General features: G+C 41.3%; 2 protein-coding genes across 23 annotated transcripts in view; one reads left to right on the forward strand and one right to left on the reverse strand.

The window, feature by feature from the left end:
- LOC134746641 (zinc finger protein ZFP2-like) overlaps positions 1 to 27,639 on the forward strand; it is a 65,001-nt gene that overhangs the window by 14,895 nt on the left and 22,467 nt on the right. For 18 of the 22 annotated variants that reach the window (XM_063681106.1, XM_063681105.1, XM_063681112.1 and 15 more), the window contains 9 exons: positions 15 to 185; positions 386 to 556; positions 1,696 to 1,866; positions 3,266 to 3,335; positions 3,701 to 3,862; positions 6,242 to 6,379; positions 6,752 to 6,858; positions 7,269 to 7,351; positions 7,505 to 8,456. In XM_063681106.1, coding sequence (XP_063537176.1) covers positions 15 to 185; positions 386 to 556; positions 1,696 to 1,866; positions 3,266 to 3,335; positions 3,701 to 3,862; positions 6,242 to 6,379; positions 6,752 to 6,858; positions 7,269 to 7,339 — 1,061 coding nt within the window. In that variant the 3' untranslated portion in view covers positions 7,340 to 7,351; positions 7,505 to 8,456. Of the gene's footprint in view, positions 1 to 14; positions 186 to 385; positions 557 to 1,695; positions 1,867 to 3,265; positions 3,336 to 3,700; positions 3,863 to 6,241; positions 6,380 to 6,751; positions 6,859 to 7,268; positions 7,352 to 7,504; positions 8,457 to 27,639 lie in introns of those variants that run through there. The other 4 variants (XM_063681122.1, XM_063681124.1, XR_010128245.1 and 1 more) reach the window with 3 other exon arrangements.
- On the reverse strand, positions 15,689 to 27,074 carry LOC134746654 (actin-related protein 5). The gene is made up of 12 exons (XM_063681155.1): positions 26,905 to 27,074; positions 26,657 to 26,822; positions 26,372 to 26,538; positions 24,716 to 24,907; positions 23,938 to 24,168; positions 22,269 to 22,390; positions 22,055 to 22,135; positions 21,579 to 21,740; positions 20,695 to 20,858; positions 20,001 to 20,138; positions 16,517 to 16,671; positions 15,689 to 16,078 (listed from the first exon to the last, which is right to left on the reverse strand). The coding sequence occupies exons 1-12, from the start codon at positions 27,011 to 27,013 to the stop codon at positions 15,774 to 15,776; spliced, it is 1,992 nt and encodes a 663-aa protein (XP_063537225.1). The 5' UTR covers positions 27,014 to 27,074; the 3' UTR covers positions 15,689 to 15,773.

Here is a 27,639-nt window from a genome sequence, read left to right on the forward strand (position 1 = left end):
ATGTTGGGCACCAGTCCAGGGCAGACCGTTCCAGTGCCTGTCCTGTCCCGCCGCCTTCACGTGCAAGCAGTACCTGGAGATTCACACGCGCACGCACACCGGCGAGCGGCCCTATCAGTGCGACATCTGCCTCAAGCGCTTCACGCAGAAGTCCAGCCTCAACATCCACAAGCGGACCCACTCAGGTACTGACATACTTGCGTAGGAATTGGGCCTGCTCCGGGGATTGCTTTTGTACACAAGAATCGCGAATTTATCGGTACCGGCCATACAAAATTAGTACCGGGAGCAAGTCCTACTTAGGGATGAATGAACGATGTGGGTTACTTTTGGGGATGGTAGGCTTCAGCGCGAAATTATAACTAACCGAATTTTTAATTTACAGTACAGGGCCGGCCCTTCCAGTGCCTACAGTGCCCGGCCGCCTTCACTTGCAAGCAATACCTGGAGATCCATAATCGCACGCACACAGGCGAAAGGCCTTATCAATGCGATGTTTGCCTCAAGAGATTCGCGCAAAAGTCCACACTCAATATACATAAACGAACGCACACAGGTATGTTCGGTTCCATTATACCATTATTTCGTCCTAATTAATTCCGTTATCTTGGTGGCACGAATTGTAAAAAGTAAAAATCATTTATTGTACACAAAGAATTAGGCAGACACAAAAATTAACTGGTCTTAAAACTAAGGGACTATTTATGTTCATTTATGCATTTACAATGACGGTTGTACCGGTTCCTACACTAGGCGTAGCCTGTCACGTAGGTAACCAATCCAGACACGAAATATCAGTGACATGATTTGTGCGAAATGCCAATAAGACACTAAAATTGTAATTAATTACCTAGGCTAGGACGTAGATGTGCGTTCAGTCTAGTAGTGCAAAAGTGATATTAAAAGGATATAAATATATTGATGATATAACAATAAAGGAATCGTACTTTAACATAAATAAAAGAAATAGCAGAATAACCGTTACGGCATTCAGTAAGAATACTTATGCAGTATGAGGGCCATTTCAAACTGAAGATTCTAAACATAATTCTTCTATATCCATGTTTTCGTCCCAGGTATACCCGGAAATATAATATGCAATTAAATAATTACTTGGCACGCAAGATAGTGCACAAAAAGTAGATGGCGACAAAACGTGTGAATAGTTTTTTGCCAATTTTACAAAACTACCCATCTCGCCTGCCTTGCTGGTGTAAAAGTAATTATATATTAGATCTGTTCGCGCCACTCAGACAACGTGATCTTTTTCTGGCTTCTCTATTCATTGAATCATTATCTAAATCATCACATTCTATTTACCTTCTGAATTATGAATTGTAATTGTCGGTGCCACATGCTTAACCCTGAACATGTCAAGGTGTGTCTAATGTGAAACATTCGGGCGCTAATATATTAGACGTACAAAGTGACGGTATATATTGTAGGCGGGTTTTGACAGCTCAACTCGATGGCGCTGTCGGTCTTTATTTACGGTAACCGAATTGACAAAGTTAGCTCATGGCAACCAAGGCCCAAGTTACAGAATAAGTAATACCTAGTTACCGTTACCGCAGATCGTACGACGGCGTGCAGCGCCATCTGTTTTGGCTGTTGAAACAGCATGCCACCTATATATTACTCCACTTTGTGCGTCTTATCATTCCTAAGTCTATGCTAACATTTAATGGTGGTTAGTGCAAGGTCGGCCGTATCAGTGCATGGAGTGTCCGGCTGCGTTCACTTGCAAGCCGTACTTGGAGATACACATGCGGACTCACACCGGCGAGAGGCCGTTTGAGTGCGATGTCTGTTACAAGCGCTTCACGCAGAAATCAACGCTCAACATTCACAAGCGAATTCACACTGGTATGACGTCACATAATTAGGGGCCCGGCTCTGGGTGCCTTCGAGATCGACAGATTTTAGTCTCTCGTGCCGCAAAACAAGTTTAGACCTGATCGGTAAAATAAAATCGAGCTAATTAATCTATTAAATGGTCTTTGATGGTATCTAAAATTGGGTCCCAAGTCACTTTTCTACTTATATTATTAGGCGTGACATCCGCTCAATTCTTGCATGATTTTGCTACACCACACCCGCAAGCAATGTGTAGTTCGATACAGTTCGCTGTTGAGCAAATAATCAGTAGTGCATGGAGTCGCGTTCGTTCACTTGCAAGCCGTACTTCGACCCATAAGGGTGTGAAACCGTATGATTGCGATATCTGTTATAATTATAACTTACAAGCGCTTCAGGCACAAGTTTCGAGACTCATAGTGAAATACAATCGTGATCGTAAATACATGATATGTAGAGAAGCGACCTTATACAATATACACGGTCCTCAACAGCTAGCGGGAGAACTTTTCCATTTCCTGTGTCCTTAGATATCTTGAAAATACTTGATTATTTGATTATATTCCATTGTGTTCATGATATTACTCGCCGGATGTCGTTTTCGAAAAGCTAGCCCAGACAGCCCATTTTGAAGTATTGTTTAGTTAGTTCAGATTGATGCCTTCTAACTTGAGAGTGAGTTTATTTTGTGTGTTGAAGTTCAATAAATGGCATGTATTTTATCATATAATGGTAGAAAATGCTCTAAACACCATTCAGAATACACAACGCGTGTTCCGGTAACATATTCACACAAGCTTTTACAGTTATTGGTTTATATTCATTGTTGATAATTGAGCATTTAAGAAAATATCACTTGGTTACTGGCCAGCAATTGTATGTTGTGGCTAGGTATTTTAGCGCTTTGTTGCACTAAATTATTTGCGGAAATAGTAAACACTACTTGCTTCGTACATATTGTTGCACAGAGGCCGTTGGAGTGCGGTGTTGGAGTAAGCCATTTATCCTGAATTCAGTTACAGAAATGAGTTGTTTGTGTTAATTTGTTACCGCGACACCAGAGCGCATACACGCATAGTTACGAAGACGGCAAACTGCGATAACAGGTACATTTTGTCATGATGGACCCAATGATGTGGCACCGACAACTTGTTATATAATCTCTTTATCATACGCTGCATCATCATTTTAATTATTATTTATTATAATTTCCTGGCTTCGTTGATTTCAGAATGCATCATTGTCTAATTGCATCTTGCCGTCTTTCTAACATCATTTTGCTTTTCACTTTTGCTTTTTTTTACATCTTTTCTGAATCAGTTTTCATTAGTGTGCTTTAATTAGATTGTAGATTGTCCGAATCGCAACTTCTCGATTGTCGGTCATTTGTTTTTTTTTGTGTTTTTAGGGGAACGGCCTTATGCCTGTGACATTTGTCAGAAACGATTCGCCGTCAAGAGCTACGTAACAGCACACAGGTAATTATCAATTTATCATAATCCAGATTCATTTTTAAAGTTTTTAGCTGTCAAAAAAATTTGTTGACCCATTTAAGAATCAATGCTAACTTTTGATGATTTGAGCTTTGATGATTTAAGCTGCTTCCTAAAATGAGCTATGCTAAAAAGTTTACCCGCTGATCTCACGATGGATGTGGACCTATAAAATTGTTACTCTCAAAAAATGACCATATTCTTACATAGGGATCATTTATACATTGCGGTATTTGATCGGTTGGATATAACCTCAATAGTCCTCAATGTAACTTAAATCGCATGTAATAAATGATCCCTTACACTCATCTTTTCTGACGATCGACTGATCCGTTTTGTTTTGTTGGCAGATGGTCCCACGTGGCCGACAAGCCGCTGAACTGCGACCGCTGCTCGATGACGTTCACATCCAAGTCGCAGTTCGCGCTGCACATCCGCACGCACACGGCCGGCTCCTGCTACGAGTGTAGCGTCTGCGGCCGCACCTTCGTCCGCGACAGTTATCTAATACGGTATACACATAGTACTACACTTTACGAACGTCACGATTATAATTGACACATACGCTAGGTTCACACGGTGTTCATTTTTCCCGTATACCGTATACGGAATTTTATTGAATAGCGTAGTGACAGCAAAATTTGTATGGCAACTTTAAAAAGTCTTTCACACGACTAGACGGCTTTCCCGCATAAACGCCGTGAGAATAACTTTGTAAGTTGCCATACAAGTTTTGCTGTCCCCTACGGTATTCGATAAAATCCCGTATACGGTATACGGGATAAATTAACGCCGTGTGAACCTAGCCGTAAAGTGTATTTATTCTTTTTTTAAGGGTTTTTAACAGGATTTTAGGGTTCCGTACCCAAAGGGTAAAAACCGCTGTCCGTCCGTCTGTCTGTCACCAGGCTGTATCTTATGAACCGTAATAGTTGAAATTTTCACAGATGATGTATTTCTGTTGCCGCTATAACAACAAATACTAAAAGCAAAATAAAATAGATATTTAAGTGGGGCTCCCATACAACAAACCAAGGCTCGGAACCGGCTTTTTCTTCATACAAAAAATACCGGTATTATTACGTTCGTTTTCGTTCTTTGGTTTATTATTTCTTTTTTAATGGGACAATTTAATAATACCTAAATACACGATTCAGTCCTACGTAAATAGCATAAAATAATTAAAAACATTGGCCTATTTTGGGTTTTTTTTACCGGTTTTTTTTTGTTAACAAACGTGATTTAATTGCCGTTTTTTGCGTAAGGGTACGGAACCCTTCGTACGCGAGTCCGACTCGCACTTGGCCGATTTTATAAAGGGCTAATTCCAAGTTTTAGTTGTTTTATGTTGATTATTATAAATACCTGCATTTAACCTGTATAGTTTAAGAGCCCGGTAACGATTTTGGAGCAAAAATGTAAAATTGATAGATTTAGTCGTTGAAATTATTACGTTTTGTTACGTAATATCTACATAACAAGTATTGGTTTCTATTAGCAATTCTTCTCACCTTGCCTTTTAATAATGAGGTCGCGAGCGTGAATGTCCGGTAATATATGAAGAGAATTTTAAATAGAGGACTGCCCCCGGACTGTATTTAAAAATTCATCCAAAAATTATGGTGGTAAATTATACAAATTCATGTATAAGAACAGTTTAAGCAAATGTTGTAGATTGTTTAAGTATCAACGTATCAATTACGTTGAATTTATGTCGATTTTCAGAGAAATTGTCACTTGTTTTGAAGTAATTTCTGGAGAAAATTGATTTCGTCAAACTTTTATTTACACTACTTCAGTCTACTTCAAAGTCATCCATACTAATATTATGCGAAAGTCGCTCTGTCTGTCTGTCTTCCTGTCTGTTTGAATCGATTTAGATGAAATTTGGCATAGAGATAGGTCGAGTCCCTGAGAAGGACATAGGATAGTTTTTATCCCGAAAATCATCCATTAAGAAAGTAAAAAGCGGGGTGGAATTGAGATAAATAATGAAGTGCCTGCTAATTTGTGTGCATAATATGCTCAAATTGAATCATCATCATCATCATCATTTTTATTCAAGAACAATATTACATTGTGTTTGAAATCTTAAAACTAGGCACATGCACACATAAAAATATTACAAAAACAAACATCATAGCCACCAATAAAAATATTAATAAGACGTAATAAAAAAAAGTAGAAATTTCCAAAATAAACATGAATTAATCAATTATAAATAATAAAATGTCAACAATTAAAAAGTAAAAATAATTTAATTAAATCAGTTACATGTCAGAATAAGAAAAAATTTATTAAGAACAAAATGTCAAAATGTCAAATGTCATGAGTGTGTTAAAAGTAAAAATTAAATTAAAAATTAAAGTAAAAATTAAATTAAAAGATATTGATATATTATTGCTATGAGAATTTTTCCAGGCGCTATACTTACTTTAGCTGCTGTTACACTAAGTCCACGCAGACGAAGTCGCGGGCAAAAGCTAGTAATAATTAAAATGTAGTCTGTAAAAGGTGGAGTACAGGAGTGTGTAATACAAAATTACCATTTTTAGCCGTCCAGTCCAAACTTTACGAAATTTACAAATAAGACCACAAAATCAGTGCTTTACGCGCGTCTACTTAAACCTCCATCAGAAAAAAAATCATTACTAATTTAGTGAGTCTGTTTTCAAAAAATTGATCTGTAAAACGGCAAGATGAGAAGACGTGCTAATAGAAACCAGTACTTGTTATTTCTATTACGTATCTAAAGGTGTACAATTTTAGCGACTAAAATCTATCAATTTTACATTTTTGCGACTAAAATCGATAACGGGCTTTTTAAGATTATAAGAAGAGCATATACCATTACCGCAGATCTAATCTGGACTTTATTGGTTTGTACGTAGACATCACAATCGCGTGCACCGCGACAATCACAGCAACATGTCGGCCAACAGCATCGGAACCATCAACAACGTCGCGACCAACACCAACAACTCGAATAACAGCAATTTTGTTGATTCGCCCGGCGTTTGTGACTTAAGGTACAGTGGGGATTTTCTAACCTTATGAACTCAGTTATAGACTGACCCTTATATATACAGGATGTTTTTTTTAAATTATTTATATATTCAAATTTACAACTTACTTACTAAACATTTTATTCTCGCCAAACTGTTACGTTTGATGGCGAGATGCGCTCAGTTTTTATACACTAAACCTATTAAACTAATTTTTTAACTGAAATGCTTAAACTAACAGTTTCATCAGCCACACAATATACATAATATACTTAATAACTATTGTTCAATAAAAATGGCAAATAATGTAAACAAATATGTCAGGGTGTATGTGTTACGCCCTGTATATGAAGCTAATACCCTACTGTTTAACTGACCGTCAACTTTATCTTTTAGCTTTGTTCCTATGGTGAATCGTTATATGACGTCGCAAGGAACGCAGGTTTCTATGCAAGATACGAGCAAGATGTCTGCTATGTCGCCACAGTCTATCGCGTCGATATGTAAGTATACTTTCGCTTTATTGTTTCATATGTGTTGCTTCAGCTTCAGACATGTGAACCTGAACCGAACAGACGACTGAAAATGGTGGCGTGTCTGCGCCATTTATAGTCAGGCAAATAAGTTTTGTCACTGACAGTAGAATAAAAAACTATACTCATCCCTCTTTTTGAGGTTAATACTAACATAAGAAGAAAAAAGTAAGTACAATTATATGTATGCTCCACTGACAAACAACTACAAAACTTTAAAGTTGTTATCTCATATGGGCATAGTTCTTGTCTTCTTAAGTACATCTTTTAGTTTAGCTGTCTGAGATTTAATTAAATTGCACCGACAATTGAATCATCTTAGTATATCTTTATTTACTTAATGTACGTTTCCAAATAATGTTGAAATTGTTTGTATCTAGCTTCGCCGCCTCCGCCGCACACCCCCACGCCGCAGCCCCAGATGTCGGGTCAGATGCACCTGGCAGACTGATCGCCACAATAGGTAACACTTGTTTTGTAAATTTACCGACTTTTCTGCAAAAAAAAATAAGTTCGATTTCATAGAGGATCTTGTCGTTTTTATCGTCCATATATTTGAATTAGTAAGAAAACTTTCAAAATTTCTATCATCTAATGGCACGTTTTTTTGTTTCAGCTCTCGGTTGGCTTGTAAGCAGCCCGAGTGCAATAAAGTAGTGTGGCAGCCATCAACATCAACAAGAGCAGCTATTTACAGAATAAGATTAAATATAAAAGTCATCAATATCGAGGAGAGCGGTTGTTCCCGTCTGGATTGTGGGCATGGACCAGGCACGGATTGTTTATTTAGTTTAGCTACTGTTGAGTTCGTCGGGCGTGACGCGCGGAGCGTCGGGCGGCTCGGCCGCGCCACCGAGGTCCCGAGGCCGCCACGGGTGGACATCACAATAGGACGAGAGTAGCGAGTAGTCAGTAGCGGTACCGCCTATGATAAGCATTGTGATTTATATCCACAACTGTGATTTATCTATACCATCACATAATTATATTAAGCTTCGTGGTGGCATTCATAAATCGTTACTTAAAAAAAAGTCTCATCATATAGATTGTAGGCCTAAATTTTTGATCTCATATTCTAATTTGCTTAGTGGTAACTTTTGGATTGTGAATGGTAAATCTCCAACTGTGAAATTCTAAATTTTGACGTTCGCCGTTCGCTTGTCGTATACATACAATCTTCTTAAGGCGTAGTTAATTGTAACAATATCTTATTGCGATGCTTTAACTTAAATAAAATGTGTCGGTGTATAATGAAGTCGGATAATTTTATAGAGCTGTTACCGATGAGACGTAATTTGATCGCTCAAAAGATCAAATTACTAGATGATACTTCCCGTAGTAATCCATAAAACGGTTCCAGTTCATATAAACTAATAATAATGAAGAAGTACAAATAATTCCACAAAGAGCAGATTCCTCAGAGGCAATATTGAAAGCTTCACAAAATGAATAACTTTAATATGATGTTTATTGGAGAAATCCAGCGAAGTGCCTGTTGCAACATAAAATTGGCAATATTTTTGAATCGTATTGCGTTGGTTGGTAACGTTATGTTCAGTGTTGAATGCGTGTGACGCCGCCCACCGTGCGCCAGCGCCGGCGGTGGCGGCCGGTACAGTACCTACTCGTAGGCAATACGTGCGCCCGCGCCGCGCCGGCGGGCTCGCACGAACAGAACGTATAGCCGCCCACCGCCCACCGTGCGCCGGCGCCGGCGGTGGCGGCCGGTACGGTACCTACTCGTAGGCAATAAGTGCGCCCGCGCCGCGCCGGCGGGCTCGCACGAACAGAACGTATAGCCGCCCACCGCCCACCGTGCGCCGGCGCCGGCGGTGGCGGCCGGTACGGTACCTACTCGTAGGCAATAAGTGCGCCCGCGCCGCGCCGGCGGGCTCGCGCGGACAGAGCGTATAGCCGCCCACCGCCCACCGTGCGCCGGCGCCGGCGGTGGCGGCCGGTACGGTACCTACTCGTAGGCAATAAGTGCGCCCGCACCGCGCCGGCGGGCTCGCACAAACAGAACGTATAGCCGCCCACCGCCCACCGTGCGCCGGCGCCGGCGGTGGCGGTCGGTACGGTACCTACTCGTAGGCAATAAGTGCGCCCGCGCCGCGCCGGCGGGCTCGCACGGACAGAACGTATAATTTGTGAAGCTTCTTACTAAACTTTGTGTGCCTTCTAGCGGATAGCGACATTAGGCAATATCATCGTAACACCATTGATTAAACTTCATATACATTAACTAATTTTCAATGTGAATGTTCATGTAGAGTATTTTCTTGAAAATGTCGTACACAGAGTGTTATCGTTTACCAATTAGGATATAATATAGTATATATGCCCTTATCCGTATCACAAAGGAAAATCGATAAAAACCCATACTATTTATTTCCCTTAGTCGTTTGTCGAATAATAGTAATAACGAATAGTATATAGCGCAGTAGTCTTCCAAAATGTCGAGACGTTCGTGCACTCGGGACGGGTCAGTGCCGTGTCCGCTGCGGGGGTTCCTTATGGTTTGCCATTTTGATATCAAAGATAGATTGGTGCCATTTCTTGTAAATGAGTGGTAGAGTAAGTTTAGATAAGTCTGCAGGTCAGGGTAGAATTGGAAATAGAATATTGTAAGAGTCTCGCCTTCTCTTAGTGTGTTACGTACCGACATCATACTTTTATTTGTTTTATTTGGATTTATTTTTCTCCTTGTTATTGTTTACCTTGTTGCATAGATGCATTATTTTATTTCCATCTTGTTGCGTGTGTCCATGTGCTGGATTAGAAATTGTAAATATTAGTAGGGTTTATTTATTGATTGATATGGAAAGAAAACAATCCACGATAGAAATAATAGGGACTAACGACGAGTCGTCTACCAATAATACGAGTCGAAATTGAGGAAAACATCGTTCGACTAAAATTAAAATACTTAGTGCGGGACTACTTTTGGGTATTAAAAAAAAAAACAAAATTTCCTTGTAGATGTATGTACATATAATAATATACATATGGATGTTGTTTGATAGTCCTCGATATTTTTTTATATTTTGATAGTTCTGTATTTTAAAGAAAACACGAGAAAATAGGCCAATATCTCATTTATCATTTTAAATAAAAAATATGTACACAATATTTTAAGATAAAATACGGTAATACATATGAATACGACGGATGCATTTAGTTGCCCAGAAATAAAAATATAAGTTTAAATTACGACTATCAGATAATTGTCTTCAAGTTCTTGTACACTTTTAGTAAGTTTCTTACCAAGCCATTGAGAACAGTATTATTTAGACAAACTAACTTGAGTTTTACGAGTAGTATATATCTTTCAGCTACCATTGTAACTCACCATTGAAAATTATAAAACATAGTTTGTAACGACATTGTGTAGCACTACCTTTTAGGTGCTTCACAGCGTTGACACCATGTATTATCCATAGATATATGAATGGAAATAGGAACACCAACATAGCGATTTAGGTACATATAAAATATATAAATGTATATTGCGTTACAACTTCTATGTGGCGCGGCGAGGGTGATCGCGTTTTATTTTCTAGAATTAATAATATATTTTCGTTATAATTTGTTCACTTTCTTTATTAATGTTTTCACTTGAAATTATACATACATATATGATAATATGAGCTATGGTATCTCACCCTAGCCGAGCCATTCCAGAAGTTGGCGCAAGATCTTGTTTGTTACGAAATATATTTCTGACTTTTTCGATTAATGCAGGTACATTCGTCTACATAATCTGGTGAATTTGTTCACTGGGAGTATATTTCGTAAGACACTAGAACCCATATATAATATAACAGCAGTGAAGGAACATAAACTGTATGGTCTGGCAATAAGGTAGAGGATCTATTATTTTGTTCCTTCACGGCTAAACTATTTTACATACCGATGTTAGTTACTATATATAGAGAAGTAATGAGCCATTTCAATTTACGTAACCGTAAAAATAGTTTTTATCGTCTCCTCTACTTATTTTCAAACGTAGAAAAGACTGAATTACTTTAAAAAAGAATGAAATCCACATTGAAACGTAAGAATACTCACTTGAATTCATATTGGCAGCGTTATATTTTTTGTTATTCATTTACCGTCAGCGGTTGTTGCGATGGCCGTTGTTTTGTACGCCCCTTTTACATTCAGTTATTGAAATCGTACATATCCTATCCCGTGAGTGTAATGTATACTTCCTTGAGGCCGAGTCCTAGTCTAGCTCTAGAGGCGGCCCGCGCCGTCTACGAGTTACATTGGGTCGTGTAGGTTAACGAGCAGATAACAGTGAGCCTTGTGTAATCATAATGTCTAAGGTACATATATTTAGTTCTATTGTATCATTAGATTTATGCGAACTTCCGCTTTGCCAATTATTGCGTTGCTTACATTGTAATCATTATGAGAGTACAGCCTAAGGATTTTAACTTTTTTTTTGTATACTGAGAGCTATTTCTAAGTCACTATTGTTTTTACAATTATCATCTATATTATAATAAAATTATACGTGGCTTAAAGCCATACTTAACCAAATTTTGGAGTACTTTACATAATTTAATTCCAAATTTTTATTAAAAATGTCTCTAAGCAAACATCATGGCATGATGGTTTTGGTACGTTTGTCATTTAGTTATAGCTCTTCAGAGTTTTAATGACCAATACTTTTAACTACTAAACTGTTTTCTTATTGTTAAAATTTTTAGGCTAGTTTTAAGTTAGGTCTGTTAACTGTGGTGTATTAAACTGCACGCGAATATCGCTCTTACAGCCTCCTTTACAATAATCATTTATTTACTTGTTTATAGTCTGACTACTTGTGATATTTTATCAAATATTTTTGATTTTTTCTTATAAATCTTATATTAGGTATCCTTTTTGTTTATAATTGTTTATTGTTATACTTTGAGTATGCAACCTAAACAGTAGGCGGGGCTGTAAGAGTGTCTATGTAGTCAGCATTATGTATATGCTTTAATGTGATTTTTTAAATGTACTCTTTATTATAGTCTCATCCAACATAATTAGCGAACTAACAAAGTGTTTGAAATTTTTTTCAGTTTATAGTGATTTATATCGAGATCAAAATAAATACAGAGTTTATTTAATTTTATGGAAAAATATACATTGTAAAATTATTCTTTAGTGCTCATTTGCAGAGCTCTAATAAAAAAAGAAACTATGTGAAATGCAAAATAACAAGTCACGATTCTTTTAGAAGTCGCCATGTAGTGGAGAAAAATAAACGTGCCATGATATTTGTGGCTAGATCTTTTGTTTTAATTTATATCACCCTTAGCTAGAACCTGCTAATCTAAATATTTATGATGGAAAAGAATATCGAGTTATATATATAACAAAGATATATGTGACTCCGTACTATCTATTTTCTTTGATATATAAACATGTGGGGTCCCTTTGCTTGACATAATTATTGAAAGTCATAATGTAATGATGTCATATTATCATTAGTCATAATTCTGAAACCGTTAACTTTTCAGAATTTTCCTCAGGTTATCCTGTAGATAGGTTAGTTTAGGTTTGTTTTATGGCAATCCTAAAAAATTACGCGTTTCAGAGAAAAACCAAAGTATGACTAACGAAAATGTGGTTAAACAATATATTATGACTTAAAACTATATGAGAATTGGAAAACAGTAGAGACCCATAAACATGTATCTGGGGGCACGGTAGTGCCCCCGCCAAGACGAGCAAAGCGAAGCGCAAGGGCACTGCCTACATTTTCTCGAAGCGCTTCGTCGTTTTTTTTGAACCCTCATAACTTGGGTTTGGAACAGGGACCGGCCCGCTATCCCTTATCGGGGTTTTATAAGGGTATTGCATAAGGCTTAACTCACCCTTATACCCTTTGCCAGACGAAACCCTTTGTTTTGCTTTTAAAAACCCTTATATAAAGCTACCACATTTGAGTAATCGGTAGCCCAAATACCCTTACAAAACCCTTATCATCCACTCACCAACACCTTGCATATTGCTTATAAGGGTTAGCCTTATAAAGGGTTTCCCTTTTAGCATATAAGCGTGTAAATTTAAGTCATCTACCTTGTTCATAAAGCACACATTACTTCAAATCCGAGCGATCGTCGGCGGCGACGGCGGCGTTATTTGACTAGGCACGTATTTTCTTTCCTTTTCATACACTACCGTAGATATATACTAATCCTGTCTCTTTCACGCAAAGGGAAACCTTTATAAAAAGCGCTTAAAGATAAGGGTAACCCTTATTAAGAGCTAGCCTTATTTTTGGTTAGCTTTTCGGTAAGGGTTAGTCAAAGGTAAGGGTATGAATGGGCTTTCAGTTCGAAAGGGAAAGTCTTTCAATGTGTTAGCCGTGTTTAAGTGTCGCCCATTGAAAGGGTTTTATCGCGGAAAGGGTTGTCCGGTCCCTTTGGATTATACCAGATAAACAAAATTATCGGATTCAAAATATGATGTCATTAGTAGACTTATTAAGCATTAAAAAAATTCGATTACATAGCTCGTATACTTTAGATTTTATTCATATCTAAAAAACCCCGATTTCGTCACTCACTGATGATCATCAAAACCTTTAGGGTACTTCCTGAAATCCTAGGAAGCTGAAATTTGGTATTGTAAGATAGACTTAGTATAGGTACATAAACAACAGAAAAATTCAAAAACTTTAAATTTTTAGTCCTAAGGGGGTGGAGAACTGATTTAGTTGAAATTTGGCGTGTAGATAGTTTTTGTTATGGGGATGGATATAAAATAGTTTTTAACTCCAAAATAACCCCGTAAGGGGGTGAAAAAGAGCGTTAGGGGAAAAAGGAGATTGGAGTTTGTATGGGGAATCAGTAAAAACGGATGTGTAAAAGATGCCTCCAGTAGGGCTAAGATGGTCAGTTTTTTATCATCTGTCATCATGCCTGTCATGTTCTAACAAGTATGTAAGTACGAAAGTGACGCATGACATGACAAGTGACAAAAATGCGACCATGATACCGCCGCTGAACACGTATTTCAGGATTTTAATAGTAAATTACCCCCAACCCTTTAAATTAGGGGATGGAAGATAGTCATAAGCAACTTAAAAAACCGACCAAGTGCGCTTGACTGCACATTTCTAATAGGTTTTCCTGTGATCTATAGGTAAAAACCTATTTTGTGTAATTTTTCAAAATTTTAGACCTAGTAGTTTCGGAGATAAAGGGGGGGAGGGGATGGTCATTATTTGCCTATTTTCTTGAATAACTTCTAAACTGTTTATCCTAAAATTATAAAAAATATATACTTAAGATTCTTACAATGAGCTCTTTCATTTCATATGTAACACGATATAGTTAGAAAAACTTCAATTTTTAATTTTCTCATTTACCCCCCAAAAGTGGACCTGATGTTTAATAGTTATTTGTTATACAAGGGTGCAAAGTTGTATTTTACCTGCGAGTGTGGAATTGAAACACGAGCAAGCGAAAGGATTCTATAGTTGAAATAGAATCCTGAGCGTAGCGAGTGTTTTAACAAACGAGAAGTAAAATACATTTGCACCCGTGTGTAACACAAAACTTTTCCCCTAACTATAGCGAGGAAAGTGCAACATCCACAGGCGTTAGATTATCTTCATCAACTGGAGTCACTCTTTTTTTTACGATATTATGACAAAAAAAAACTGGAAATTTTGTACTTTTACGTGAGAAATTTTTAAGTAAAATTTTTGTTGACAATGTTGACATTTCTGACGTATGAAATGTCAATGATGCGTTTTGAAATTGCATCGACTCAACTTGTGCGTTCAGAATTATGATCAACATCATTATAAAAGAACAAAGGTTGGTATGGAATTATAAGGTTTATGACTTAAAATAATTAAATAAAGCTAAATTTGGTATTTTTTATTAAATACTCAAACCATTTATTTAATGATAATTAATATCGAACAAACCATTATTATGAGCGTTTTATGTTTTGTTATCTGTCGAAAGCTACTTAAACACGCTCCATCCAAGGTCAAATTACTTTCCCCACTAGTGGATAAAATGCGTTTTTCCCCGCTTGTTTTAAAGGATAAAAGACGGCTTTCCAAATTCATTTGTTTACGTTACATGTCCGTCTTTGGGTCACAAACTTACATATGTAAACCAAATTTCAACTTAATTGGTACAGTAGTTTCGGAGAAAATAGGCTGTGACAGACGGACAGACAGACAGACGCACGAGTGATCCTATAAGGGTTCCGTTTTTTTCATTTGAGGTACGGATACGGAACCCTAAAAAGAAGTGAACTCCCACCAAAAATATTTTCATGTAAAATGTTGCCAAGACGAAACCATAAGGCTTGCACTGTCAAAAGGTTATCAGATCAGATATCAGTTTGTGGGCTCGTAGAGTTAGAAGCTTGGCTCTACAAGAGATCTGATAACTTTTTGACAGTGCGAGCCTTATTATGGTTTTGTTTTGGCAACATTTTACATGAAAATGTTTTTGGTGGGATTATTTTATTCAATGGTTACGGTTTCGATTTCAGCTAAGTAGACTCCGACTGGGCAATTTGACTTGGACTAGTATGGTATACAGCCCGCTCCAGACTACGCGGCTTCGCGCCGCGATTCGCGCACGAGTGTCGGGAGTAGCACTCGAAAACCTTGCCCTACGTGACCACCGCTATACATGAGGCGGGGACAAACGCGTATTATATGCCCGGTGGGGACAAGTGGAAATACACAAACAACTGTTCCTAAAAGCATGTGACTTTCACATTGATAAGGCGACTCTCCGGGTATAAGGGTTTTCTAGTAAATAAAAGTGTGAAATATTGTTAAACTGAGAATCTTCTTTTTGTTAATAATAAAACCATTTAAAATTTCGGCTTATATAGAAACACAAAATTAAGAACTACTAACAGTCTACAACAATTTCTTCCTTCACCACATTAGCGTCGCCAGCAGGAGCCAAAGTATTGTCAACAATAGGTGCAGGACTCTTGAAATACTTGTTGCTCGCGTGGTGTTCCTTGAGGTACTCTCCCCCTAGCTCGTAGTAGTCTTCTTTAGACACGCACCAGTTTTCAAACTCGTTGCTGCCGGCGAAGTCGCGAGCGCCGTACCAAGCGTCCAGGCTTGCGTTTCTAGCGGTGACCACTTTGTGCGTCGATTGGAACGGACGCATTTCTAGGAGCTCTCTTTCTAGTCTTTCTTTTAAACCTGGAATTTAATAATGTTGATGTTTGACTACGTTCTAGTATCCCAGATGACAGTAGCACAACGCGTGAAGTACAGTAGCCAAAGTGAAACCTTGGCTGGACCACTATGGAACTTATAATAACGTTAATAAAGTTATAGCTATGACTTTATTATGCAGGCCTGCATGACTCTGGGATCAATATGGTTGATCAAACAAGTAGGGGTAATTAACTAGGAACGGTTAACAATAAAAGCAGCTACAAAGAAAATAATGCCGAAACCTATTTTTTTACAATGATAGGAAGTCATTTTGATTACCACATTTGCATAGTGCGTCTTCAAGAGGAAGTTTGGCTTTGCGAGCCATACCCGGGCCTTCCATAATGCGAAGAAGATTGATCGACAGAGTCGCTGTCGTCGGACACTGCGAGAGAATGAATGAATACTAATGGTGTTTACCAGGAAATTGCGAGCAGCCCCCCGTAAGAAAGACGTTATTGGCCAGCAGCAGCTGGTCCTCGGGGCTGAAATGTTTGAACACGTACTCCAGGGTCTCCGCCAGCCCCGCCTCCAGGTTGCCCATCATCGACGGCTGGAACATCAGCTCTGGAGCCCTGTTAATCAAACATATGGTACTTTATGAGTAGTCTACAGAACTTCGCCAAGGTGACAATCGTTAATCGTCAACACCAATCGAATAGTAAAATAAATCATATATGAGAAGTAACCATGTCACTTGTCATTTGGATACATTTTTTATTTTCAACTAGCGATTATCGATTGGAAACGCTCCAATGGGAGGAACCATGTATGATGATTTTACGACACATTAGGTAATTGATTTTTTATCAAACATGCGCGCAAATATTGTCTTTATGTTTGTTATAATACGCTGCGAAACATAGGTGCCTATGCCGACAATGAAGCTCTTTGCTGCACGTCACATGCATGCATTAAGCCTCCGCCCAAGCTCGTTTAAATTGGGGCACGAAGACGGGTAAAAACAGCGTAATAGATAATTCGTTTTATTTAGGTACAGTAAGTGCCCCAATTTAAGTACCTACCCACGTCGCCATACCAGCTGTATAGAAAAGTGGTTACTTATGTTAGGGCCGATACAGGACTGCAACCCGTTACAATTTGTATGGTAGCTGCACGCCGACTGTTCCCATTCAAGTTGCAGTCCGACTGTATCGACCCTGAGAGCACCGACTGTACTACTATGAAGACGTGACTAGCCTGAAGGGCTCGATGGCGAGGTGCAGCTGGTGGCGCTGGTCGCTGGGCGGCGGCGGCTCGTGTTCGCGCAGCGCCTCCTGTACTACTATGAAGACGTGACTAGCCTGAAGGGCTCGATGGCGAGGTGCAGCTGGTGGCGCTGGTCGCTGGGCGGCGGCGGCTCGTGTTCGCGCAGCGCCTCCTGTACTACTATGAAGACGTGACTAGCCTGAAGGGCTCGATGGCGAGGTGCAGCTGGTGGCGCTGGTCGCTGGGCGGCGGCGGCTCGTGTTTGCGCAGCGCCTCCTGTACTACTATGAAGACGTGACTAGCCTGAAGGGCTCGATGGCGAGGTGCAGATGGTGGCGCTGGTCGCTGGGCGGCGGCGGCTCGTGTTCGCGCAGCGCCTCCTGTACTACTATGAAGACGTGACTAGCCTGAAGGGCTCGATGGCGAGGTGCAGCTGGTGGCGCTGGTCGCTGGGCGGCGGCGGCTCGTGTTCGCGCAGCGCCTCCTGTACTACTATGAAGACGTGACTAGCCTGAAGGGCTCGATGGCGAGGTGCAGCTGGTGGCGCTGGTCGCTGGGCGGCGGCGGCTCGTGTTCGCGCAGCGCCTCCTGTACTACTATGAAGACGTGACTAGCCTGAAGGGCTCGATGGCGAGGTGCAGCTGGTGGCGCTGGTCGCTGGGCGGCGGCGGCTCGTGTTCGCGCAGCGCCTCCTGTACTACTATGAAGACGTGACTAGCCTGAAGGGCTCGATGGCGAGGTGCAGCTGGTGGCGCTGGTCGCTGGGCGGCGGCGGCTCGTGTTCGCGCAGCGCCTCCTGTACTACTATGAAGACGTGACTAGCCTGAAGGGCTCGATGGCGAGGTGCAGCTGGTGGCGCTGGTCGCTGGGCGGCGGCGGCTCGTGTTCGCGCAGCGCCTCCTGTACTACTATGAAGACGTGACTAGCCTGAAGGGCTCGATGGCGAGGTGCAGCTGGTGGCGCTGGTCGCTGGGCGGCGGCGGCTCGTGTTTGCGCAGCGCCTCCTGTACTACTATGAAGACGTGACTAGCCTGAAGGGCTCGATGGCGAGGTGCAGATGGTGGCGCTGGTCGCTGGGCGGCGGCGGCTCGTGTTCGCGCAGCGCCTCCTGTACTACTATGAAGACGTGACTAGCCTGAAGGGCTCGATGGCGAGGTGCAGCTGGTGGCGCTGGTCGCTGGGCGGCGGCGGCTCGTGTTCGCGCAGCGCCTCCTGTACTACTATGAAGACGTGACTAGCCTGAAGGGCTCGATGGCGAGGTGCAGCTGGTGGCGCTGGTCGCTGGGCGGCGGCGGCTCGTGTTCGCGCAGCGCCTCCTGTACTACTATGAAGACGTGACTAGCCTGAAGGGCTCGATGGCGAGGTGCAGCTGGTGGCGCTGGTCGCTGGGCGGCGGCGGCTCGTGTTCGCGCAGCGCCTCCTGTACTACTATGAAGACGTGACTAGCCTGAAGGGCTCGATGGCGAGGTGCAGATGGTGGCGCTGGTCGCTGGGCGGCGGCGGCTCGTGTTCGCGCAGCGCCTCCTGTACTACTATGAAGACGTGACTAGCCTGAAGGGCTCGATGGCGAGGTGCAGCTGGTGGCGCTGGTCGCTGGGCGGCGGCGGCTCGTGTTCGCGCAGCGCCTCCTGTACTACTATGAAGACGTGACTAGCCTGAAGGGCTCGATGGCGAGGTGCAGCTGGTGGCGCTGGTCGCTGGGCGGCGGCGGCTCGTGTTCGCGCAGCGCCTCCTGTACTACTATGAAGACGTGACTAGCCTGAAGGGCTCGATGGCGAGGTGCAGATGGTGGCGCTGGTCGCTGGGCGGCGGCGGCTCGTGTTCGCGCAGCGCCTCCTGTACTACTATGAAGACGTGACTAGCCTGAAGGGCTCGATGGCGAGGTGCAGCTGGTGGCGCTGGTCGCTGGGCGGCGGCGGCTCGTGTTCGCGCAGCGCCTCCTGTACTACTATGAAGACGTGACTAGCCTGAAGGGCTCGATGGCGAGGTGCAGCTGGTGGCGCTGGTCGCTGGGCGGCGGCGGCTCGTGTTCGCGCAGCGCCTCCTGTACTACTATGAAGACGTGACTAGCCTGAAGGGCTCGATGGCGAGGTGCAGCTGGTGGCGCTGGTCGCTGGGCGGCGGCGGCTCGTGTTCGCGCAGCGCCTCCTGTACTACTATGAAGACGTGACTAGCCTGAAGGGCTCGATGGCGAGGTGCAGCTGGTGGCGCTGGTCGCTGGGCGGCGGCGGCTCGTGTTCGCGCAGCGCCTCCTGTACTACTATGAAGACGTGACTAGCCTGAAGGGCTCGATGGCGAGGTGCAGCTGGTGGCGCTGGTCGCTGGGCGGCGGCGGCTCGTGTTCGCGCAGCGCCTCCTGTACTACTATGAAGACGTGACTAGCCTGAAGGGCTCGATGGCGAGGTGCAGCTGGTGGCGCTGGTCGCTGGGCGGCGGCGGCTCGTGTTCGCGCAGCGCCTCCTGTACTACTATGAAGACGTGACTAGCCTGAAGGGCTCGATGGCGAGGTGCAGCTGGTGGCGCTGGTCGCTGGGCGGCGGCGGCTCGTGTTCGCGCAGCGCCTCCTGTACTACTATGAAGACGTGACTAGCCTGAAGGGCTCGATGGCGAGGTGCAGATGGTGGCGCTGGTCGCTGGGCGGCGGCGGCTCGTGTTCGCGCAGCGCCTCCTGTACTACTATGAAGACGTGACTAGCCTGAAGGGCTCGATGGCGAGGTGCAGCTGGTGGCGCTGGTCGCTGGGCGGCGGCGGCTCGTGTTCGCGCAGCGTCTCCTCCAACTCTACCAGCCGCTCGCCGTCCGCTTCAGAGTCCGAGTCGGCTTCGCGGCTGATACTGGAAGAAACATTTTTACTTATTATTTTATTTGTTTTTTTTTGTCCCAATGGCGATGATCAAGTCATTGTATGTATAAAAAATTAAATATGTCTAATATTGATGCGGTTTTAACACCCCTTGGCACTGACTAAAATAACCGACTTGGTATCACATCACATTACATCTGAAAACTTTTTTGTAGTAGAAGAATTGCGTTGCGAGACTTTCATCTTTTTACATGTATAATATTTTTGATGGGTATCTTCTTCTGGATCTAATTCTATTTGACAAATACATTTCGACACATCCGAGCATGCATATTACGAAGTCGAGTGTCCGAGCTGTCCCTAGCTAAGGCCAATGGTCCGAGCACGCGCCGCTCCGAGTCCGAGGAGCTTGAATAATGCCGCGCAACACTAGCTCATACTGTAACATTTAGTCGGTAATTAGTTTAGTATCATGTCACTACCTGTGAGTTCCTATAATTGGCTTCCTGTATCAACTATAATTTTTATGTTAATGTCACAGCTGTTGGATCTCCAAATAAATAAAATAAAATAAAAATAAAAAATACCTCTTGTAGGCGTCCCAGTCCGAGTCCTGGTTGCCGAAGTCGTCGCCGGCGGCGGCGAGGCGCGAGATGACGCGCATGCGCTCGGCGGCGGCCGCGGTGCGCCTCTTCACCATGGCCGCGCGCCGCGCGCGCCGAGCTTCACGGCGAGTGACTAACTCGCGATACTGTAACAAAACCAACCTTAACTTACGCAATAGGGATGTTGAAAATTTTTTAGAACTGTTTTCATTTTACGTCGACTATAATCTGTGTATTACAACTTCATATGCAACACTACAACCTTACTCTTTTCAACGTTGGATAGTCTATGGCACTTCCGACTCGAGCATAAGAATTTTATCGATACGGCTTAGTGAATTATAAAAATTTTGAAAATAGAACTTCATACATTTGGATTAAATATTTCTTGTTTAAGGAGACTCGATTCAATGCAAATTAGCCTACATAAACTGCGTCGCATCTGCTTTGTGATTGGTTGGCCAACAAAAACATTTTATTTTATGTTGTAGTAGAAACAATTGCTTCATAAATCAGAAACGCGCATGTGACACCCTTCATATAGCAACATCCATACCCTACGAAAACCGCTTAGCGTTGCTTGTTAGTCTCCATAGGCTACGGTGGCCAAAATCGAGAAAAAAACTGTCTTAAAATTGAATTTAGCAAGGAGCAGGTGCCAGGGCCTCAAGAGTTACGGGTGTCGTTGACCAACCCGCCGGGGGCGCCGCCATCATTTGTGACTTTTGTATTGCTTTAAGACAATGGGTCCCATACAGACATTTGATCCTCAAAACAAACCTGACCGACTGATACCATTAAAAAAAATTGTCAACTACCCAATTATAGAGTTTTAATAATAAGTTAATAACCAAAAGAAACTTTACCTTCGTTCTTGTGTCGTTGAGCCATATCTGGAAAGCTTCAGGGTCCGATGGAGGTTGGAAGCGACCGGTGGGACGCACTTCAATATTTTCGTCGGCCGTCGCCGCCGCTACAATACGCTGCTTATTTTTTTCTATACGTATGTTTAGATTTGTTATTTGTTTCTGTAATAAAGATATACAGGACGTTAGAATAATGATGGGTAGCAATAGAGTTGTGTTTAAATATTTGTGACCATTTACAGATTACTCATAGAGAGCGTCCACTTATTATGTAAGAAGCCCCCCACCCAGACATTTGGGCCCCCCCTCTCTTTCTAGTGTGATTTGGCTCCAATCGACTATTTACGTGAGGCGTTTAGGGTAGGGAGGTGGGAAATGTAACCAACCAATCCACCTCGAGTTATCAAGTATATACCATAGTCTGTCTAAATCTGACTAATACTAGTCTAGACATTTTATTGTTTTTGGGAACGTACCTGAAGGTCCTCATAGCTTTTAAAGTCCAATCCTTTGATGGCCTCGTTGAACTCATCCGTGTCACCGCCCTCTATCATATCCTGCACAATAAATACTTCAAACAAAGTATCGCATCGCGTAGTTATTTTTAAAAGAAAAAACGTCAGAGTTTTATACATTTCAGTTTCTAACTTAACACATACGCGCTGCCTATATTTCAATCAAATTATTTACCTGTAATGAAAGTAAATGGTTCAATTGTTCCTCGTCTTCCGCCAGTCTTTCTTCTCTTTTTCTCGCGTTAATTTCCAGTAGCCTCCGAGCCATCTCTTTCTTTCTTTCTTTTTGCTGTTCAGCTGTAAGAAAAATAGGTATAGTTTGTCAAAGGACTGTCTCATTTCAAACATAGACAGAGAGAATCATACTGTCTTTGTCTTACACTAGTACTAGCACCCAAAAGAAAACGAAGAGGATCGTTTTTTTTTTGTTCTTGTTTACTGACAATTCGGTTTGGCCAACTATATGCAGGGACCGGCCCGCTATCCCTTATCCGGGTTTTATAAGGGTATTGCATAAGGCTTGACTCACCATACCCTTTGCCAGATGAAACCCTTTAATTTTGCTTTTAAAAACCCTTATACAAAGCTAACAATGGCTTATTAGTAGAGTGTTCTACAGCATAAAAGAATTTCACGATTATGATAATAGTGCATGCATGTATTAATTTTGTTATTTAGTTATAGGTTAGTCTTAAGTATATTGTACGTCCGTGATGGATAAACTGTTGCTTCCTAAATGTATTATTGCCAACATCTCTGTACACAGTTATTCAATAAATATTGAGTAATCGGTAGCCCAAATACCCTTAAATAACTCTTATCATCCGCTCACCAACACCTTGCATATTGCTTATAAGGGTTAGCCTTATAAAGGGCTTCCCTTTTAGCATATAAGCGTGCTAATTTAAGTCGTCTACCTTGTTCATAAAGCACACATTACTTCGAATCCGGCGGCGACGGCGGCGTTCTTTGACTAGGCACGTATTTTCTTTCCTTTTCATACACTAGCGTAGATATATACTAATCCTGTCTCTTTCACGCAAAGGGAAACTTTTATAAAAAGCGCTTAAAGATAAGGGTAACCCTTATTAAGGACTAGCCTTATTTTTGGTTAGCTTTTCGGTAAGGGTTAGTCAAAGGTAGGGGTATGAATGGGCTTGCAGTTCAAAAGGGAAAGTCTTTCAATGTGTTAGCCGTGTTTAAGGGACGCCCATTGAAAGGGTTTTATCGCGGAAAGGGTTGTCCGGTCCCTGACTATATGATGATGATGATGTAATCCTGTTATCCCTCATTAGGGACATAGGGCTCTCAGAAGAATTTTCCATTTGTCGCGATCCTGAGCGGCGACTTCCAGCTCTTTCCAGCCGAGTCCAGTTGAGCCAGCCTGCTTCTCAACTGATCGCCTCCATGTGGTACGAGGCCGCCCCGATCGTCTACTGCTGACCAACTATATATACATATATAATTTAAAACTCTAGGGTTTATAGGGATAAACAAAAACACTATCGTTTTAAAATATCAGTATTTTATAAAATCTCACCATAGATGAAAACAGTAGCCTATCAGCTAATCAACAAAACAATAAAATTCAGCTGTGTATTGTTAGCCAATTTCTTGATTGCCACCTAGTAGTCGTAGATAGTCCAGAGCTATGATACAGTGTTCCTGCAAGATCTCTTCATCACGCCTCATTATGTTTTTTTTATACTACGTCGCGGTAAACAAGTAGTCACCGTAGCCTATGGACGCCTGCGACTATAGAGGTGTTACATGCGCGTTGCCGACCCTAACACACACATGATGGCAGTAACATACATAAAATAATGTATTCTAACAATTGTTACCTGTCAAACCCGACGAGCTAGCTGTCTGCACATAAGGCAGTTGTATCTTCTTCACATTGGCCTCATAGTAGTCAGGGTTGGCCCACTTCTTGATCTCCTCCTGATAGTCCAGGGCTATGGTGCAGTGTTCTTGCAGGATCTCTTCGGCTCGCGACATGGTGATGGCGTTCACGTGCACCGGGTACTTCAGCTGGAGAAGTTTGTGGAGGTAGCTGACCATCTCACTACCACCTGGTTTAATATATGTGCCATTATAAACCAAACGGGTACTTATGGTCGCTTGTCAATAAGGTGCCATTTCCATAAAGATTGAATTTAAAATCAACCTTATCGACAACTGACAATGTAGTACCTTTTAGTTGAAAACATTACATATGATAATAATCACTTAGTCAGATTAATGATCAAGTTTCTAGTTGATATTATATTATGGTGCTCTAGTAATTTTAGGTACTATGGGACTGTGGGCATAAGATACTTGTACAACTTTTGTTGAATACATATAGGCCTTGAGGAAACGTAAGCACAGTGTAGGTAGGTACTCTAGGTACTGAGAGATAATTATCAAACTCCTTATAGAATTACGCCTATGCAGGGTACCACACTCACATTTCTATTAAAAAAAAAACACTGGTTTACAATTAATGGTTATGATTTCCACTTCCAGACAAAACTATAAAAGCTTGGCTTTATGGCAGCTTAAAAATGGAGATGGCACTTGGAAATTAATTATTATATCTGCATTTAATTTTCTGTTCAATGTCTGAGTGACCCATACCTAAATTAATTCTCCTTGCATGCTCCTCAATAACCTGTCCCCTTATAACAGGAATGATGTGTATAGTGTGGTAGCCGCAGTTGACAATGAGAGCAGTGTCCCCAATGTCGTTCCTGTACATGCCGAACAGGGAGTCCACCCCGTAGCTCACCGCCGGCACGCCGTAACCTTCAAATAGCAGCTCAGACATCACTGAAATCGAAGATTTTTGTAGTAGGTGAACCTTTTTTTTGTGGAGGACTCATTTGTATGAATTTAGGATTATAAGAAAAGGCGTAATCTTTCCTGCCAATTAAGGAACTCAAGAATTTCAAAAAGTAAAAAAAAAACTTTAAAACAGCTTTCAGCCTATGCCAAGTAACAGTTCAAATACTTGGGCCATTGGGTGACTGCGGACCTCTCAGATGGCACAGACGTGGAAAGGGAGAGACGCTCCATGGCTGCGCGTTGTAATATGCTTGCCTGCAGCGCAGGTTTGCACGGTGTACAAAAGAAGTCAAAATAACATTGTTTAAGGCCTACTGCCAGAGCTTCTACACGTGCAGCCTGTGGGTAAGATATACGCAGAGTACTCTCAACACCCTGAGAGTACAATATAATAATGGGTTTAGGATACTGTTGGGTCTGCCGCGCTTCTGCAGTGCATCAGGTATGTTTGCGGAAGCTCGAACTGATGGATTCCAGGCCATAATGCGTAAGTGTACTGCCTCACTGATGCGGCGGTTGCGCGGTACAGTCTGTTGCATGTGCTGGCCGAGAGGCTGCCCGTTCCAACACCACTGGATGCTGTTGCATGTACAGCAGTAGTGTTTGGAATGTGGCAGTCTTCATTATGTAAATAGTTAAAAGTGATATATATTTTTATTTGTAATTTAATGTGTGTTTACTAACATTAGCATATTAAGATTAATTTAATTGTATTACTAACAAATTATATGGGCATTTGCCTGAAATAAATAATTGAATTGAATTGTATACATAAGTTGAAGTTTTATTTATTATTTATTTGATACACTAGCAGCTCTTGGAGCTGATGCGTGTATATAGCACTTGTATTTTATTTTGCACTTTTCAAAGTTCTAAAATGTATATCTAGTCTATTTTTGAAAGTGTTCACTGACGGTGCACTAACAACAGTTTCTGGTAGAGAGTTCCACACATTTACCACACGATTCGGCAAGAAGTGTTTCCTAGGGTTGCTAGTTTGTATACTTAAGTACTTGAATTTTGACGTAAAATTATTAATAATCATACAAAGCTACTTAGACATAGGGCATATCCAGTTTTTTAGGGTTCCGTACCCAAAGGGTAAAATGGGACCCTATTACTAAGACTCCGCTGTCTGTCTGTCTGTCGGTCACCAGGCTGAATCTCATGAACCATGATAGCTAGACAGTTGAAATTTTCACAGATGACGTATTTCTGTTGCCTCTATAACGACAAATACTAAAAAGAGAATAAAATAAATATTTAAGTGGGGCTCCCATACAACAAACGCGATTTTTCTGGCCGTTTTTTGCGTAATGGTACGGAACCCTTCATGCGCAAGTCCGACTCGCTTTTGGCCGGTTTTTACCTATACAACAGTTAATAAATTTGCACATGTCATGCAAAAAAGATACACAGCAACAGCATACATTATAGGAAATAACTTACACTGTCGGCAGTAATTTGGGGTAACAAAAGCTTCCGTCATAACAATTGGATGGGGTACACTTCCTTCATTGTCTATGCCCAAGTGAGAGAATATATAGTCACAGACTTGCTCCTGCACCTCAAAATGTGTCACCACATTCTTATCAAATTGGGTTTTTAACTGAAATCTGAAATTACACAAAAAATATTATTATAAGAAAGCTTAACAAAACACACACACACGCAAACATTTTGTGTACCTATACATGTTATAAAATCTATTTTGTTAATTATATTGGTCTGTACCTCACTGCTTCTATATTAATAATATCATTTCCGATTTGTATTGGCGGCGTTACCGGCGGCTCAGCATCTTTCTTCACTCTATCTTTGCGAGGCCTTGCTATTAAATTCTTGAATATTAAATGAGGTTCATCGTATATTGACCAACCCACACGGCACTGGTACGATCCTGATAGAATTTTCCAATTTTTAACATTCGTACAGAAAAGAATCATTTCAATAAATTATAGATATTACAAACAACAACTTACCATTATCAATAACTAAAGGTATATGCCCAAATTTTAACGTAGGCTCATATTCAAGCACTACGTCTGGTACTGTTTTGTAGTCTTTTAAAATTAAAACGTTGCTATCCATTATTTTTCACTTAATATTTAACGCAAAGACAATGAAATAGACCCTACAATTCGTATAAACCAAATACAAATTACAATTTGAATTAGAATGTCAATTTGACGTTTCTTCATTATTTTTTTCGTCATTCTGGGGCATCTGGACAGGCTAAAGCTCTAAGCCATACTGCCTTTAAAAATAAAATAAAAAAAGTTTTATTTCAGGCAACACGTACAGTTGTGCACCCATATCAACATACAATTTAAAAGTTACAATGCCATAAGGAATACTTAACTAAAAACACTAACGTTTAACGTTTCTTTCAACTTAAGTATTGTCTGTTTGAGCTACATTAAAAAACATTGCATATATAGTCTGTCAAGCTGGATATGTCTGTAGCAATGTAAAGCAAACTAAAGTATGGTATCCCTAGGAAACGCACAAAAAGCAGCAATGTACATCGAACAACGATGAAATGTGAACAAAACAGCTCCACAGATAAGATATAAATGACACGCGATTTACGAACAATTCAAACGTAGTGTTGCTAACCCGCGATTTTTCAAATTTGCCGCCTTTTTCTACTGACAAGATTTGCTTGACCAAGTATATGTTGCAGGTTGATTATGAGGTTCATACACGATAGCAAA

This window comes from Cydia strobilella, chromosome 13 (assembly GCF_947568885.1).
Source record: "Cydia strobilella chromosome 13, ilCydStro3.1, whole genome shotgun sequence".
Taxonomy (NCBI): Eukaryota; Metazoa; Arthropoda; class Insecta; order Lepidoptera; family Tortricidae; genus Cydia; species Cydia strobilella.